The 17,818-nt window shown below is 41.6% G+C and overlaps 1 protein-coding gene across 1 annotated transcript; it reads right to left on the bottom strand.

Annotated features, from left to right (window-relative positions):
* Positions 1-716: 716 nt before the first annotated feature.
* On the bottom strand, positions 717-17,119 carry LOC307146297 (E3 ubiquitin-protein ligase TRIM39-like; the record flags this gene model as incomplete). Its single annotated transcript, XM_079850195.1, has 6 exons — positions 717-1,255; positions 1,381-1,407; positions 5,224-5,374; positions 14,845-15,066; positions 15,617-15,712; positions 16,565-17,119. The coding sequence occupies 6 exons, from the start codon at positions 17,117-17,119 to the stop codon at positions 717-719; spliced, it is 1,590 nt and encodes a 529-aa protein (XP_079706321.1).
* Positions 17,120-17,818: the final 699 nt, after the last annotated feature.

Genomic DNA, 17,818 nt, shown 5'->3' with positions numbered 1-17,818 from the left:
ATCCTTAAGTGCAACAAATTAAATGTCCAGCAGAGGGCACCAGCGTCATTAAAGCTTAGCCTTTTGTACAACCGTAATGAAACGAAACCACATAATTTAATAATTTGTGAAATTAATGTGGGAAAAAAAAATTTCTCTGAACCCCAAGTGGATTTACGCAATCTGAGAAAGTCAAAAAGTGTTCGGTTGTGCCCCACTCTCCCCTATCAGTTATAAAATTGAACATTTGTCTTTATTTACATGAACCAAGAACCTCAACATTTCACAAGTAATTCAATGTTAACAGCTGGAGAGAAGAGAGAGAAAATGGCCTCAGAAATTTTTGTAGGAACACTGGAAAGTTTGGAAATTTAGCATTTTGTAGAATTTCTCCATATAATATGAAAGCATATTATGTAAAATTTCATAGTAGATTTGAAAAGCAAAGTATTAAAACAAAAGAAATAAATAGATGGGTAACAAATTATCCATTACACGTGTGTATATAACACACAAATATTTCATTATAGTTGATGTTTTCTCAGTGACGGATTTTTAAGGGCCTGAATATACATTTCTTTTTTTCCGCTTGTATCACATATTAATTTTCTTAATAATTGTAAGTAAAAACTTCTTGATTGTGGTTAGTGCAAATTTTTTTTTGGTTTTTATTAACATGTTCTAAAAACAGCACATCCACAGTTAATCTTTAGAGATTTTATGTTATTTTGTTCGTTTCATCTGACAGGAGTGATGATCAGTGGGTTTGAGTTTTTACCTTCATCTTTTAACCCTGGGCCAAAATATGGATAGAGTTTGTCAGTGAAAGTCTGACCAGTGAAAGAGTAGATATGAGATCTGGACTCCACGTCATAAAAAGAGACCAGACCCTCCTCATAATCCACAAACACACCAAACTTCTCAGGTTTCACTCTCAGAGATAAAGAGACAGGTGAACGTTCACAAGCTTTATATTGATTCTCATTCCTCAGAGCCACAGTCCAGTATCCATCCTCAGGTCTCAGCCAGATCGCCTTCTTCCTGTTAATGGATTCTCTGGCCACTCCTAATGTCCACTCAGTCTTTCCCTTCACCTGCACCTCATAGTAAAATCTCCCTGAACTGAATCCCTGCTTTGCCAGAACACGAAGACCCTGATTAAATCTCTTTGGGTTTTCTGGGACGTCCTGCTCAATGTCTCCTCCACTGACTTGTTTTCCATCATCAGACAGGATGAGACGTGGATGAGCTGTATCAGGATCCAGAGTCACATCCACTGAGAGAGATCAGACATTATCAATCAACTTAAGAACACACGTTTTCATGTGTACAGTATATAATACAGATTAACAATATATTGCAACCATATTTAAGAAAATTTTGTCATCAATCACACTGTACCTGCAAACGTCTGCACAAACTTCAACCCTGTGGACACAGATGACAATATAATGATGAATTATTTATAGCAATAATTTCAGGTTAACATAAACTCCACCGACCCGGTACCGGGATCGAAAATCTTTGTTATGATGTTCGTACGTTCTTTTAATAAACTTCCTTATATGGTATTAGACAATTCATGGTATCATTTTAAAGCTTAGAATCTAAGCTTTACAAAGAATACCATCACTTTCGTGTTCATGATACATGTCGAATGAAATATTAGCTTAAATATGCATTGGTCCCAGGCAAAAAATTCCGCTTTATGATTGCGAAGAAATATTTCTACAAATATTTATTTTTTATATATTTCACAAAACAGTCAAGTCATATATCACAAGAAAGCTCTCATTCTAAGGAATTTGACGATGTAGATTATTACATTGTGAGACAATCATAGACCGAAATATCTTCAAAAGAATCGCGCAGTGAAATAAAATCAAACAGAGATGACAGATAAAAGTATCACATTCCTGCTCCGATGGCGGCTTCAGTCAGCCGCAAACAGCCACATAATATATATCACCTTTTAGCTTAGGATGTAATCTTTCAAATGAGACCATTTTCACGTTTCTGTGAGCTTTCCTTGGTAAGAAAAACCTTTTCGAATGAACTGAGAGAAGACGCGCTCTGAGCGCTCTGACACTAGATCTCCATGCCATTTGTATAGGCGCGAGCCTTACTCACAAAGCAACTGCTAAGGCAAGCATTTAGTATATATATCTAACCGGAACTAATCTCGCGTCGCATATCTGTGACGGACTTATGGTGCGTTCAAGTCATCTCGTATAGATCGTATTTACGAGTTGAACGCACATGAACGCCACCACAATGTCGTAAATACCAGTGGGGAGCTCGGGATTTTCTTTAAGCCCCGATCTGTACGAGTTGGGGGCGTGTCAGTGATTAACATGGCGGAATACACATTTACGTAAAGGTATTTAGCTGTGATATTGTCAGGCTTTTCAATTTACAGAGCAGTTAGCTAATCGCCAACACAGAATATGATAGTATTATAATATAACAATGCAACATGTAACGATGAGCTGGCAGTGGCTTCATAAATTAATTAAAAACATAAGAATACAAAGTACACCTGATGCACATTTCTTTGTTCTTCATTTTCTAGAACAAGAGTTTAAGAATCTTGCTGTATTTTTGTGTAATTAATTAAGAGAAAGTACTCCGCCATCTTGCTCCGACGAAAGTGACTTGAACGCACATGCCGTTATAAGCACGACTTCCCACCTCGTACGTACGAACTTCCCAGGAGGACTTGAACGCACCATTATTACAAAAGACGCGAGTTCAACAGAGTCGGATCGGATGCGCTTCCTTGATCACTTCCGGGTAAGCGCGAGCTCTCTTTTGAGTAAGATAGCCGCGAGTTTGCGTGTGTTATTATAGTTTATGAACTGTTTTGATTTTTAAAATTGCATCTAGAAAGATAAAAGCATCAATGGCATTGATAAAAGCGATCTTTGGAAGTGCAACTGGTTTCTAAATGGACGATTTGGAGTTGGAGAATGCGCACTCTACAGACTCTCCAGAGCTTTTGGGTACGTATATGGTACATGGTTTTTCTGCATTTACAATGTTTATATAAATATTTTAATTAAAATATTGTTAGTTTGAAATGTGAAAGCACAGCAACCAATCTGATAAACTATTATTTGAAAATAAATGTCAAACGTTTTGGATATGGAAAATATTATTGCGCAATAGTTTACAACTTTGCATAAGTGGAATAAAATGGTCATTTCAGTAAATCTACATTTTGATATTGTGAAATGGATATTATTACAGTGCAGAAACTATGTATAAATAGTGTTTTTCTTTGTTTCATGTTCTGTTGAAGATTGGCACTGTGGGCACAGTGGGCACAGTTGGCATCAGATCTCCAGGAGGCTGGCCGGTGATGTTGAGGTGATGCACAACACAGGTGACAAATCTGATGCCAATATAATGAATTATATAAATCTGGAGGATGAGGATCCTGTTCTAGATTGTAATAGACCACAGATTTTAGGCAAATAATTTGTAAAATGATAAGTCTTGTATCTTCTGAAAGAATAAAATGATAAAAATCATAAAGCGCCTATTTTTTTCTTTCTGTTTATTATATCACAGACACCATATACTATAATATTTATCACATTCAGCAGTGTTTTATATAATTTCAAAGTGTTTTCTGTAAAATGACACTGGAATATTGCATATATTCCACTGTATATGGGTATGAGCAGAGTTTAGATTTGGGTAGGTGGATATTACATAAAAAAAAAGGTAATATTCCTCCCTTCAGATTAATATGCACATCTTTTTCATTTTTTAGTGTGGAGAAAAAAATCTTTTTTCCAGTGTTTGCTGGCATCTAGAGGAAACAGCCATAAGTGTCTGCATGTTGCTAGACCCCACAGGGCCTGAGTTACACACTTTCAAAAATGAATTTAAAATTAAAAAATCAAAAAGCGCCTATATTTTTTTGGCTTTATTACAGCTCAGACAACATATACTTAAATGTTTATCACTTTTAGCACTGTTTTATGAATCTGCAAAGGGTTTCCTGTAAAATGACACCAAAATTGTCTATTTTGGAAAAAATATGTGGAAATGGGAGGCTTTTCAATTTCGGTAGGAAAATCCAGGCGGAAATCCCCAAAAATGGTCGAGGAGTGTAAGAGGTTAACAGTGAGTTTCTCTCTACTGGCAGCATCAGTGGCATGCTGTGTAAAATAAAATAAAACCTATTTATTTTTAGAGAATTAGTTCAATTATGCAGTTTTATTTAGAGACACCATTGTCAGTTCCCAGCATGCTTTGCACATGGGAATGGAGAGTAAATATGGAAATTAAGTGTTATTTTATGTGTTTTTGAGTGAAGGGAAACATCAGTTAATGTTTAATGTTCAGTTATGTTTGACATGTGAAAGAGTTTCTGTTATGTTGATGTTTTGATCGTTTCCATTGAAGAGTAGAGATTATGCATAGGTTATGAATAACTGCATGTACTAATAATATGTTGCTTTGTTCAATAAGCAATAGCTTTGCTAATGCCAGTGCAGTAACAAGTGTTTATTGTGCTGTGTTGAGCAGCATACAGTCTTTTACTTGTACAACATAACTTAAAGTCAAGTCAAGTCACCTTCATTTATTTAGCACTTTTTACAATAAAGATTGTTTCAAAGCGGCTTTACAGAGATAACAGGAAAATAATGCAACAAAGTTTGTTTCTAGAAGAAAATAGCATCACAGTCCAGCTTAAATTAAAAAAGCACATTTCACAAAGAAAATATTAAATCCATTGCATCATACATTAAATAATTTAGGAGATTTTACATTATTCAGGTAGATTTCATTAAAGAAATCAAGCCTTAAAAACGACTCTGTGTATACAAGTACAAGTATAATGTGTAATATTGTTACCATCATTTTTTTTTAAACAGCATGTAACAATTTTTACAGTGATTTGTATTAGTGTTTGTACATGAATAGTTACATCTTATCACTTACATGTCTCTAAAGTAAGTTAAAGTAATACTGTAATAACTGGTTATGGTAAAGTTTGGATATAGCTTTACATAGCCTAGGTTTAGTAAGTGATTTTATCATGCAGTCTAATGCTAACATGGCAAGTTTAAGTTATGGTAATATTTTTCAAACAGTTTGATCTTTTGCAGACAGAGACAAAATAATTGTGTGATCACCAACTTTTTATTCAACCCATAATATTCCTTGAAAAATGTTATTTCTAAGTTAATAAACAAAAAAATCTATAAAGTGTATTTGATATTCACATACCAGTTTGACTGAGTTTTTCATTCAGTGTCTCATCTAGAGTTTTCTTCAGTTCAGTCAGAGCTCTATACAGAGAGTTCACATTCACATCAGAGTCAATCCTGATCTCTGTCCAGTTCTTGGTGTGTGGACGAGTGTTCAGGGATGAGCTCATCTACAGCAGGAGAGAGAAGACTGTTAAATATGATAATTATTTTTAAAGCAATAAATTCAATATGTTTTACACAGGAGCTTTCTAACACAGTTGAAGCAAAACCTCTGTATTGATATGGATGATATCACCGTACTTCCTCTAGTTGATTGATTACATGAAGAATTGCTTATATATTCTGTATTAGAACATTTCTGAAATATTTAAATATGCAAATGAAGCATTGTCTAATTGAATATGCACTGATTTGATTAAATAGCCAGAACAGAAATCTGAATATTGAATAAAGCCAGGTTCAACATTCTTGTTTGATTTTGTTGACATATTAGAGTTAAAGGTTTTTACTGATGGGATTTTGGATTTTATTTTTACTCCATAAATCAGAAAATAACAGACAGAAAAAAAATGCTTTTTCATCATGTTTTTAGGAATTAGATGTTGTATAAATCTGGTGAATGATATGTTAACAAACCCCTCAGTAAAAACCTTCAGAATATAGACAGGAATAAAACTGTAAAGTTTGGTGTGTGTAAAGCTGCAAACGAGGAGATTTCTGACTGAGGGTTATTTTAGTTCACTAAAACACACTAAAAACACCCTGGTTTTCCACACAATACCAAGACAGGAACATTTCTCATTTTCATTTAGTCTAACTGAAACGTTTCGGTTACATATGGTAACCTTCGTTCCCTGAGGGAGGGAATGGAGAAGCCATGTCGAGACTGACGAATAGGAATCTCGCTAGAGAAGCCAATCTACTTCGAGTGAAACTAAAACAAACCAATACACATTGGCATGCAATCATTTACATCAGCTGTTCAGCCTCGCAGCGCGGGTATATAACGAGCAGCTGGTGTGATTGCACTTCAGTTTTTTGCTGAGGCGCCAAGCCTGAAAAGCTGTCCGGGCAGCAGCAGCAGATGTGGTGACGGGACGTGGCGTCTCCGTTACCTCCCTCAGGGAACGAGGGTTACCATATGTAACAGAGACGTTCCTCTTCGGTCGGTTAGTCGATGCCACGTCGAGACCGACGAATAGGAATCCCTACTAAAGGGCCACAGCTGCTGCACCCCATCCAGCACCCTGTGTAAGCCTCTACACCCTCTTGTCTGGAAGGACGATAGGATAGGGCTTACACGAGTGTATCTGTCACTGTTGTTTCGTGATAACACATACAGTGAAATTAATGCATAACACTGGGAAAGCGTGCCCTTTCTATGGAGGGAAGGGATGCTGCGGAAGCCACAATCTTCGAAGGAGTTATGTGGAAAGATACATATAGACTAGCCCGAAGGTTGTTCTGCATATGAATATTGGGTGACTTAGCCCAAGGCAAAGACACAGGCTTCGATTAGGAGCAGCCGTGGAGAATACACATATGGGATCCCCGTAGGGTCACACATATGGGACCCAGCCTAAACCCGGTTCTCAAGGATTCAACGGATAAAGGCCTGGCACCGGACGCCCCGCCATGTCCGGGCCGAGGGTGTTGGAGGACTCACAGGTTTTTCACTCTGGAGAATATGGAGCACACTAGGGTGCAGCAAGCCGACAGAGCTGGGCCTCTCAGTGCTTCTAGTGCACAGGACAGAGTAAAGCCAGGGCTGGGTCTGCCTCCTCCAGGGGCAACGCTTGCAGGTTCACTACCTGGTCTCTGAAAGGAGTGGTAGGAACCTTGGGCACATAGCCAGGCCGGGGTCTCAGTACAACATGGTTGTCACCCGGCCCGAACTCTAGTCAGAGAAATGTTCCAAGAGGGTATGAAGGGGGGTCGAGGAAGGTTTAACCGTCTCGCCCCCCTAAGGAACCTGATGACCAGGTCGTGTTTTCCAACTGATTTGCCATCTATGTGGTCGTAATAAGCTGAAATAGCAGCAGCATGTACTTTGAGGGTGGAGGGAGACAGCCTTCGCTCCAACCCTTGCTGCAAGAAGGAAAGCACTGACCCTATCAAACATCTTCGGGGGTCTCCTCTACGAGAGGAACACCACTCGACGAACAGGTTCCACTTCAAGGCGTACGCACGTCTTGTAGACTGCGCTCGCGCAGAAGTGATGGTGATAAGTACCTCTGGGGGTAAGTCACCTAGAACCTCCGCGTCCCGTCCAGGGACCAGGCATAGAGTTTCCAAAGGTCCGGACGCGGGTGCCATAGGGTGCCCCGTCTCTGAGTCAGAAAGTCCTTCCTCAGAGGAATAGGCCAGGGAGGGACTGTCACAAGGAGCATGAGTTCTGGGAACCAGGTGGGCCAATAGGGAGCCACCAGAAGGACCTGCTCCTCATCCTCCCTGACTTTGCACAGCGTCTGTGCAAGTAGGCTCACTGGGGGAAACGCATATTTGCGGAGGCCCCGGGGCCAGCTGTGAGCAAATGCGTCCGTGCCGAGTGTTCTTTCACTCAGGGAGTAAAACAGCTGGCAGTGGGAGGTCTCTGAGGAGGCAAACAGGTCTACCTGAGCCTCCCCGAACTCAGAGCCTCGCCCAATCGTCGAGATAGTTGAGAATGTGAACACCCTGTTCTCTCATGGGAACAAGGGCCCCCTCCGTGACTTTCGTGAAGATACAGGGAGACAGGGACAGCCCGAAGGGCAGGACCTTGTACTGATATGCTCGAACGCAAAGCGCAGAAACGGCCTGTGTCGAGGAAGAATCGAGACATGAAAGTACGCGTCCTTCAGGTCGATTGCTGCAAACCAATCTTGAAGATGGATGCATTCGAAAATGCGTTTTGCGTGAGCATTTTGAACGGTAGATTGTGGAGGCTCCAATTCAAAACTTGCAGGTCCAAGATCGGTCGTAACCCACCACCTTGCTTGGGTACAATGAAGTAGGGACTGTAGTGCCCTGACCTCATTCAGCTGGAGGAACCGGCTCTATCGCGTCCTTTGCCAGTAGGACTGCGATCTCCGCTCGCAAGACATGGGCATTGGCTGCTCTCACTGTAGTGGAGTGGATGGCCTGAAACTTGGGAGACGCCGGGCAAACTGAATCACATAGCCGAGCCTGATGGTCCAAATGAGCCAGCGAGATGGACTGGGGAGCGCTAACCAGGCTTGCAGAGACCGTACAAGCAGGACCAAAGGGACGGTAGGCGTACCAGGAGTGGGGCAGCGAGGTGGAACACAGGGACTCGGCTCGGGAGGCTCTCTCTGGGAAGCGGCCCATAGCGGAGTCTGAGTGTGCTGTGCAACACTTACCTAGTTCCATGAGGTGCAGGAGGCGGCTTGGTTGCGTTCTCGAACTGCACATTGCTGCCTGCTGGCGATAGAAGAGGCGGATGAGAGTGGTGAGGATTCTCTCCCCCCACTGCTCTTCGGACCTAGAGATGGAAGAAACTGCTCTTTTATTGAAATTTGGGCACCGGCGGTTTTGAGGCCAGCGGCGGAACAAAAACAAAAGGGAACAAAGGATTTCCCACCCGGCCCTCTTCCGGGGGAGGAAGCGGTGCGATCACTGTCTCCAGAAGAGCAGTCCCATCCATCTCCGGGTCGCCTGTCCTAGGGCTGCTTGCTCTTGGCTTTACCACCCTTCTTGGTGGGGGCCTGGACGGGCGGGGGGGGCCTGCCTGTGACTGGCTCCATGGCGCCGTTTAGGTGGTGGCTTCTGCTGCGTGCAGGAGCGAGGGCAGACGCAGGAGGTCACCCCCGGCGACGAGCAGACTGAGGGGCTGCAGGCGATAGGGTGGATGCAGCAGCTGACTGCCGCGGCAGGATGTGCTTGATGGCCTCAGTCTGATTTTGTGCAGCCGAGAACTGCTGGGCAAAGTTCTCGACCGCGTCGCCGGAGAGGCCGGTCTTGGACACGGGGGAGTTAAGGAACCAGAGCTTGTCTCCCTCATGTCTCCCTCATGTCAGCTGCATAAAAAGGGCCCGCTCCACTGGCGGGATACGCAAGGGTGGTGAGGGAGGAGAAGCCACCGGAACGGTTTCTGGCAGTAAAAGGTGCTGTCCACGTCCCCGTAAGCTCCTTGTGCACTTCGGGGAAGAAAGGCACTGGGGTTGGTTGCTGAGAACCAATGCGCACCACCCCGAGATACCAATCGTCCAGCCTCAAGGGTTCGGGACATGGTGGAGGATTCCACATGAGCCCGATCCTGTTGGCGGCCCGGGAAAGCATGGCCATCATCTCCGGGTCAGTCTCGGGCACCGTTGGCAGCACCCGAAGGAGGCAATGGCGCCGAGTAGGGTTCCTAGGGGGTTGGTTCCTCGAAGGAAGAGCGCTCATCATAATCCTCAGGTCTCCCGTGCCAGAGCCCGAAGCAACCCTCTGAGGAGAGTTAGATCGAGGCGCAGGCACGGGGACTCCGCCCCTTTGCAAGGACGAGAGTCTTGACCGCAGCTCCAAGATGGTCATCTCTCCACAATGGGCACATGACTCATCCACAAAAGCTGCCTCGGCGTGTTCGGCCCAGACACACGAGGCAACGATTGTGACCATCAGTTCTCAAAACAGTTAATAACAAAACAAAAAAACGGCCGAGCATTCAATGTTGTTACGCTGCAAGCTGATCAGTTGGTTCGTTGCTGCCGCGCTCTATCACTCCCACACCATAAAGAGCAAAATGGTTTTTAATGTTTCAATTTTGTGATTAAAATGACATAATTTGGAAGCGGATAATTTCTTCACAAACAGCTCATTATGACTCAATGTTAGAATGCTGCACCTACACTCGATAGTGTGAATAAGATCAGCGCAACGCAAAACACTGCATTGACAGCGTGAAACATATGATCTGTCTACGGCCAGGCAAGGGGCGTCGCTAGACCCCTTTTACTGGTGCACGTGCCCCAGTATAAATCTGCTGTGCCCCAGTAAATCTGAAGTTTGAGTTTAACAATTTATTTTATTTGTTAGTATTTAATAGAAATTATATTATAGGATAATATAAATTATCTACTTGCGACGCAGTAATAAAACAATCAACGCTTGTAAAAGCAACGCAGTTAAACCGAAAACAGAAGCTGACCCGCGCAACAGAAATCCACATTTGAGCACACCGAAGTCCGGTCAGGTGGTGTTGAAAAGAAAACATGACGAAACAAAAGTTTGTAAATAAGACAAATAATCTTATTTTTAATCATTATTGGCTTCTGTAGATGGACATCAGATTTTTTTTTTTTTTTTACGAGGCAGGGACAGGGAAGCAGAAAGGAGAGATGATGAGTTTGAGGGAGGTAAGACTTGATTAACAATTTACATCATCAGACATCAGATGCAAAAGCATCAAGCCTCAGAAAAACCCATATGAAAAACCTTTGCCAAGAAATGGAATTGCACTTTACTATACGCAAAGACTTTTTATACAGAAAAACAGTGCACTAGTCTCACATTAGCCTACTATGAATGGGAGAAAGTGCAACGGAATATGGTGGAATAAGTCCCGTATTTGTTCCGATCAGACTGTTATGTTATATTCCGATACATACATGTAGGCTACGTGCATAGGCGTAATTTGCGGGTGGGACGGGTGGGACTTGTCCCCACCACTATTTTCTAAGGTCGATATTGTCCCCACCACTTTTAAAACATCTTGCGGCACGAATGTACCAATACAAATAAACAAAACATCTCCAGTTAACTAGCAGAGCTTCATTTCGTTCGTTTTTTAAATAAGAGGCGATCTAGCGTTGAAATGTGTTGTTTTTTAAATCAACTGATCAAAGTGCTCGTTGCCGCTGCGATCAGTGGCGCGGATACTATGTTTGTTTTTGGCTCGCGCACAGCCTTTACTCGGACGCGCGCTTCAATCCGTTGTGGAGAGACTCTCTATTCGTTCCGGTGAAATTAGAAAACAAAAAGCACAAAAAAAGTGTCCCTGCCTGATATACAACCACTGAAAAAAATAATCGGTTTTGATGGAAAAAAAAATAAAAATAAAAAAAACACTATATGAGTGCGGATTAGATTTCACAACCTCTGACACGCTTGGCAAAAGTTCTACCCCTGGACCACTTAAATACACGCTTAAATTAGTCGGATCAACATATAATAGGCCTCATTGAACAACCACTTAAACCCAATCAATGTACTATTTAAATCAATTGCTGGACATCGTAATGTTATATCTGTTTTATGATTAAGCATTGTGTTAACCCCACAGTCCCACCTGTCCCACCCACTTTTTAAAACAAAGTTACGCCACTGGCTACGTGTGATAAACTCCTATACACTCCACTGCACACTGAACAATCAAAAGACACAAGATAGTAGTGTTTTAAATTAATATCTGTGTGTAGTTTGGTGTGTATGTGGAATAATCATTTTATGTTTGTGTGTAGAGTTACTACGCAAAAACAACATTTTTGGAAGAGTTAAAATAGTTTTGAATGTTGACAATACACATTAACATTTTGTAGTGTGGATCATTCATTGCAACATTTATCCCCATTCTCATGTTTAAGAATCTGTTATCTGCTTGATAAATCATTTATGCTACTGCTAACATGCTTTTAAAGCTATTCTCATCCAATTTTTTGGCCTTCAAACACCTTAAAATACACATATGTAGGTCCAAGAAATCCAAATTTTCTTGGGGGAGCATGCCACCCAAGTTACCCAACTACCCAGACTGGTGTTTTTTAAACAAATGCCCCTGCCTGCAGCACTGTATAGCACAGAAAATAAAACACATTGTTGTGTTCTGTACTACTCTCTTTGATTGTTTGTGATAACAATGAATCATTCTTTCGGATATGAAATTTATGTTTAATTGACCTATCGATAAGCCACGGCCTCCTAGTTACTGTTGCTATCTCAGACAAACAATGGGGGACCTGTGCCCCAGTAGAGCAACGCCCCTGGGCCAGGGCTCAGCGGAAGACAGAAAATGCCGGTCCAGTGCTGATTGAGGAATTAAAGTGTAACTTGCAGGTTAAATTTTTCACGAAGAAAATGCAATAAACATAAAGATAAGAACCACCCACCACTGTTTTGTATGTTTTTCATACCAAAATGCTGAATATAATATGAAAAGTTGGTACTTTTTAGTGGTTTTAAGCACTCCCTCTCCCTTCCACTAGGCTGGGCGTGACGTCATAAAAGGAACTCCAAGCCTAGAGTTACTGTAGTCTAATGGCAAGTAGGCTAGCAGTTATATTGAAATAACTCAATTGTAAACATAATCGTGTGTGCTGGCTTCGAGAGGACCGTGATCCTGCCTGAAATGAGAGTAAGCTATTCGCAAAACAAACGGGTTCAGGCAGCATGCACGCAAAGTTAAACCGAACTTTTATTTTGACGGGTTGCCGTGAAGACCTTTGAGTTTCTGTGTGTGTATGATATGACGATAGTTTTTCTCAAATGAAACGGTAAAATGACTCAGAGTGGCTCTGGAGATGAATTTCATCATGTCATCATATCGTGACTGGCAGCAGCTAGACTGAAAAAAGCGCGAGCATCACTCGTGCTTCAGTGTGTGTGTGTGTGGTAAATGACACCGCGCGTCTGCGCCATTCATTCACACAGAGACAAACAGAACATACAAGGTTAATATTTAAATAGTATTTCTGCAGTTTAATATACACAGACACTATATATCATGGTATATATCGGCTTCATAGTAATAAAAGTTAGTCTGGAGCCCCGTGCTTAGATAAACATGGAAGCGACTTAACGCAGCTGCCTATTACTGGGTACCGAATATACCCGGTATCACAGAAATGCTTGTACCGTCACATTTTCAGTACCGAAGTACCGGCACTTTGACAACACTAGTTTCCCACTGATATAGTCTCCCAGTCGTTCTCCATAATCTAGCCACAAACAGTAGGAGTCTAGCAGAGTATGGTTGCAACTTCCTTTTATGACGTCATCACCCAGTTCACTAGTTCACACTTACAAATAAGTCAGATAGAATAAATGCGTATTTGGCGTGCTGTCCGAGGAGAGGGCTCCGGGCTCGGTATTCGGCCCGAACCCAGAGTACTCCCCCCGTATTCCTGGCTGTAAAAGATTGAGCCAAGAGTGAGGAGTCGGGGTGGTGGAGGGATGCTGGAAAACTGTCAAGGAATATTAGGTGAGTTGACAGATTGGATATATATATACTTCTTGTCATGCTGATTAGGGTAGACATAATTGTTTGATGACGAGTAGATTGGATTGTTTATTTGAACGTGCTTCTCCCGAACTTTGTTTATAAAACATAATTTGCTGTAAAAACTCGCTACCTTTGAAGAAACCCCAATAAATGTTATTTTAACGCATTTTAAGACAGAAATGTTTACATATATACATATTGAACACATTAATTGGTTGTGGTGGTTAACCTGCAAGTTACACTTTAAATTCGAAAATAAAAGACAGTTTGATCTCGCATCTGTGAATTTATTTTTTAATCGTTTACTCTGAGATGAAGCGAATATATTTGTGCGGAAATTTCTCGCACTATAAAAGCTAACCTTGCGGGAATGGTTTAAATTATGCGCAGTCCCCACATTCCCGCACCAAAATTCAAGGCCTGAAATGGCAGCGGGATGTGTAACTCTAGCATATGGCGCATATATCATATAAAGTTAGGCAAGGCCAAACAGCGTTATCCATGTTGTTGCGACTGCATCGCTAGAGTAAGCTAATAGTGAAACTGATAGCGTTTTTCATTTAATTACAATATGAGGACTGACGGTAAAAATCAGCGTTTCTGCGTAGGTGATAACAACCATCTTGACAGCAGCAATCAAAGCATCGCTAATTACGGTAGACCTTAATTTGAGATAGTAAATTCCTAATCAAAGAGAACACTCAACCACAGAACAGCTGGGTGAGTTTTGTATTGGCTTATTGGATACAGTAAATGAAGACTGTCAACTTCTTTTCAATACTATTTCATCACCCAAAACACTCCCACTCTCTGCTGTATATTCATAACCAAATATTTCAAAACCAACAACCAAGCCACATAAACAATGCCATTGGCACTAGTCTACATTGCAGACATGTCTCTTAATGCACATAACTTTTCACCTTTTTGCACAGTCTTGAAAAAAGTACTATTGTTGAAATTCTCAGATCAAGCAAACTTCAACGCACCCTTATCCACTACCTGCTCACGTTAGTGCACTGCACCCGAGCAAGCACACTTCGCAGTTCCTCCGGAAATGCATTCTAGTTAGTCATAACCTCTGCTCTGACTAATAATCAGACTGGCGAGTTTCGGTGTGAGACTCTGAGCAACATTGGAATCTGAATAAACAAGTACAATCTAAAGTAAAGAGTTAAATAGAATAATAAAATATCTAGGTAAATATAAATTACCAATAATTCATTGGCATTTTAACCTAAATTCAAGGTCAAGATAAAATTGAGTCAGATAAAAGTGTAATTGAAATTAAATCACTTTGCGCACTGAAAAGACAGAACACACAGAAAACCTTCAGCCACACCATTGGACACCGTCGTTGGGTCAATTGGGTGGACCTTAAAGAACAGACAGTTTGTCCTGTAATATTGTACATATTGACTGAGACAGATGTTGACAGACCTGTATGAGATGGAGATGATCGTCAGTGTGTGAGAGCTGCTCCAGCTCAGTGTTTCTCCTCTTCAGCTCAGTGATTTCCTGATCCAGCTCTTTAATGAGATCTTCAGCCTGTTTCTCTGCTGCTTTCTGCTGTTCCTCCAACATCTTCAGCTCCTTAGACTGACATTTCTTAATGGAGCGGATCAGATCAGTGAAGATCTCAACACTTTCCTCTGTGTTTCTCTGATGAATGAGAACAGTTATATTTGTTAATCTATTCCATATTCACATATTATTTAAAGGGATATTTCACCCCAAAATGAAAATTCTATCATGTTTAATTAACCTTATGTCACTTAAAATGTGTGATTTTCAGTGTTACACAAAATAAATGTTTTGCATGCTGCTCTTGAGGACTAGATGTAGTTAATCATCTCTGTATATTTAAGTTCCTCATTTTGTTCTGTTGATTTGTCGGTTATTATTTGTGCACAACACACTGTCTCGCATTTTGGCTGTTTATTCTGAGTATTATATTAAATCTTATGTTATTGAATCATCGTCTTCATCTTCTGTGGAACTAAGCATTACACATGAGGGTTACTAGATGATGGCAGAACCTGCAATTTAATTCAACGCTTTTTTTAAATAGATTGAACTATTATGATGCATATCTTTTTTTAAACGTATTTTTTTGCTAGGATAGTTGCAGGAGAGAGTGAACAGAAAGTGAAAGGGGGATCGGAAACGACCATGAGTCAGGATATGAACTCGGGTTGATCGAAGCACAAACCTTTCTCAGCTCTACTGAGTGTTGGATCTCTTGAATCTTATTCATTCTGTCCTGGATCATCTGATGAACGTCTGTCTGTGTCTGAACCAGCTGATTCTACATACAGAGAAACACAGACACATTTATCCCTGAATATAGCTTTCCATCTTCTTACAGTCTAATTTATTTTTTTTAAAACCATTTAAAGATCAAATGAATTCAAAATTATAGTTTGAATCTTTTAATCCATGTCTGACTGTTTTGAGAGTGACAAAATCAGCTTTTATCAGATGTAATGAAAGGGTCTTCAACATGTCAAGACACAGGAAAGAAAATGTCTAGGTTACTAATGTAACCCCCATTCCCTGAAGAAAGGAACGGAGACGTTATGTTGGATTGAACTGATGTATTGCGATCTCTCATTACAGCCCAATCACCTTTGAGTGGTAACAGAACAAGACAATGTGAGATTTACATTGCAATCCACTCCCCGCTTCTGGGTAAAACTCTGACATTAAGTTTTCTGCTGAGGATCTGAGAAGGGGTCCCGGACGTTTCAGCGGAGGTACAGGCGTTTTGTACAGGCGTCTAGGTTACATCAGTCAGTCACGTTCGACGTTCCCAGTCATCCAGCTGCGGGACATGGTTGGAGGATTCCACTCGACATCCGGTCCTCTGCAGGAGCCCCGAATGAGATGCTGGGTCCCCCATGGGACCGCGGGGATTCACCCATCGACAGAGTCACACCAACAAAGGAACAACTTATATAACTGGAAACGGGAAGTGGCTTGTGATGCAAATCTCTTTCGCCAGTGTGCATTGGCTTGTTCTGTTACCACTCGATGGTGATTGGGCTCTCAGGCGAGATCCCTATACGTCAGTTCAGTCCGATGTAACGTCGAACGTGACTGACTGATAGGGAACTGAATTTCATGGGGTGTTTAAAGTGTTTTGTTTGTAACTCTTTACCTTCTTGTCTTGACTCTCCTCCTCTATAGGAACAGTGTTGTGAGCCCTGTGTTCTCCTTCAGTGCAGGACAGACAAACACACGTCTGGTCATCTCTGCAGAACAGCTCCAGAGGTCTCTCGTGTTTCTGGCATATATAATCCTCCAGATTTTCCACAGCGTTGATCAGTGTGTGTTTCTTTAGACGTGGGACTCTGTGATGAGGCTCCAGATGAGAGTCACAGTAAGAGCTTTGACACGTCAGGCAGGTCTTCACAGCTTTCTGCTGTCTTTCACCACAGAAGTCACAGAACACCTCAGATTCTCCTGGACCGAGCTTCTCCTTAAAGTGTTGCACAATCTCTCTGAATGTTGTATTAATCTTGAGCTTAGGTCTTTTACTGAATCTTTCATTACAGAGTGGACAGAAGCAGGTCTTTGAGTTCGGCCAGCACTCGCTCAGGCAGGTTCTGCAGAAGTTGTGTCCACATGGAGTAGTGACTGGATCAGTGAACGCTCCCAGACAGATGGAGCACAGGAGCTCCTCATTTAGTGCTGGACCACTGGAGGATGCCATGGCTGAAAAAATAAGTAATGACGACAAGATATCATCTGCATTGCTGAAGAGAGCAACTTTCATAATACAAGTAATGTTCACCGAGTAAATTAGTTTGCGTTCTAAAATGTATGTTGCACGGTTAAAAATGATTCAAACTAAAATCTGTACTATGATCCACTGTCAAGCAGTCAAAGTAGCCATACGTGCCATAAACTGGCATATATGAGTCATCAGTCTCTGACAGGAAGTTCCTCCACCATTAACTCTAACCTCACTGAGCCTATCAGCTCCGCCTCTAACTGCCAGTCTGAGACTGCTGGGCTTATACTTTAGATCAGTGGTTCTCAACTCCAGTCCTCGGGACCCGCTGCTCTGCACATTTTGTATGTCTCTCTTATCTGACACACTCAAATCAGTTCATGGAGTCTCTCCTAACGAGCTGATGATCTGGTTCAGGTGTGTTAAATAAGGGAGACATACAAAATGTGCAAAGCAGTGGGTCCCGAGGACTGGAGTTGAGAACCACTGCTTTAGATGGCTGTAGTCAGATCTATTGGGCTGCAAAAGAATCATCTAAATACAGAAACTAAACGTGTCTCTGGGAGCCACAGAACAGCAAACCGTTTTTTACAACACCATTTTATACAATCATGAAAAGGTCTTTATATATATAAAAGACAGCACAGAAAGGGGTGAAATTGTAATTTTTCAAACAAA

Source organism: Squalius cephalus (assembly GCF_949319135.1).
Source record: "Squalius cephalus genome assembly, chromosome: 18".
NCBI lineage: Eukaryota > Metazoa > Chordata > Actinopteri > Cypriniformes > Leuciscidae > Squalius > Squalius cephalus.
Note: the sequence above shows the minus strand (reverse complement) of the source record. Positions and strands in the feature narration are given on the sequence as shown.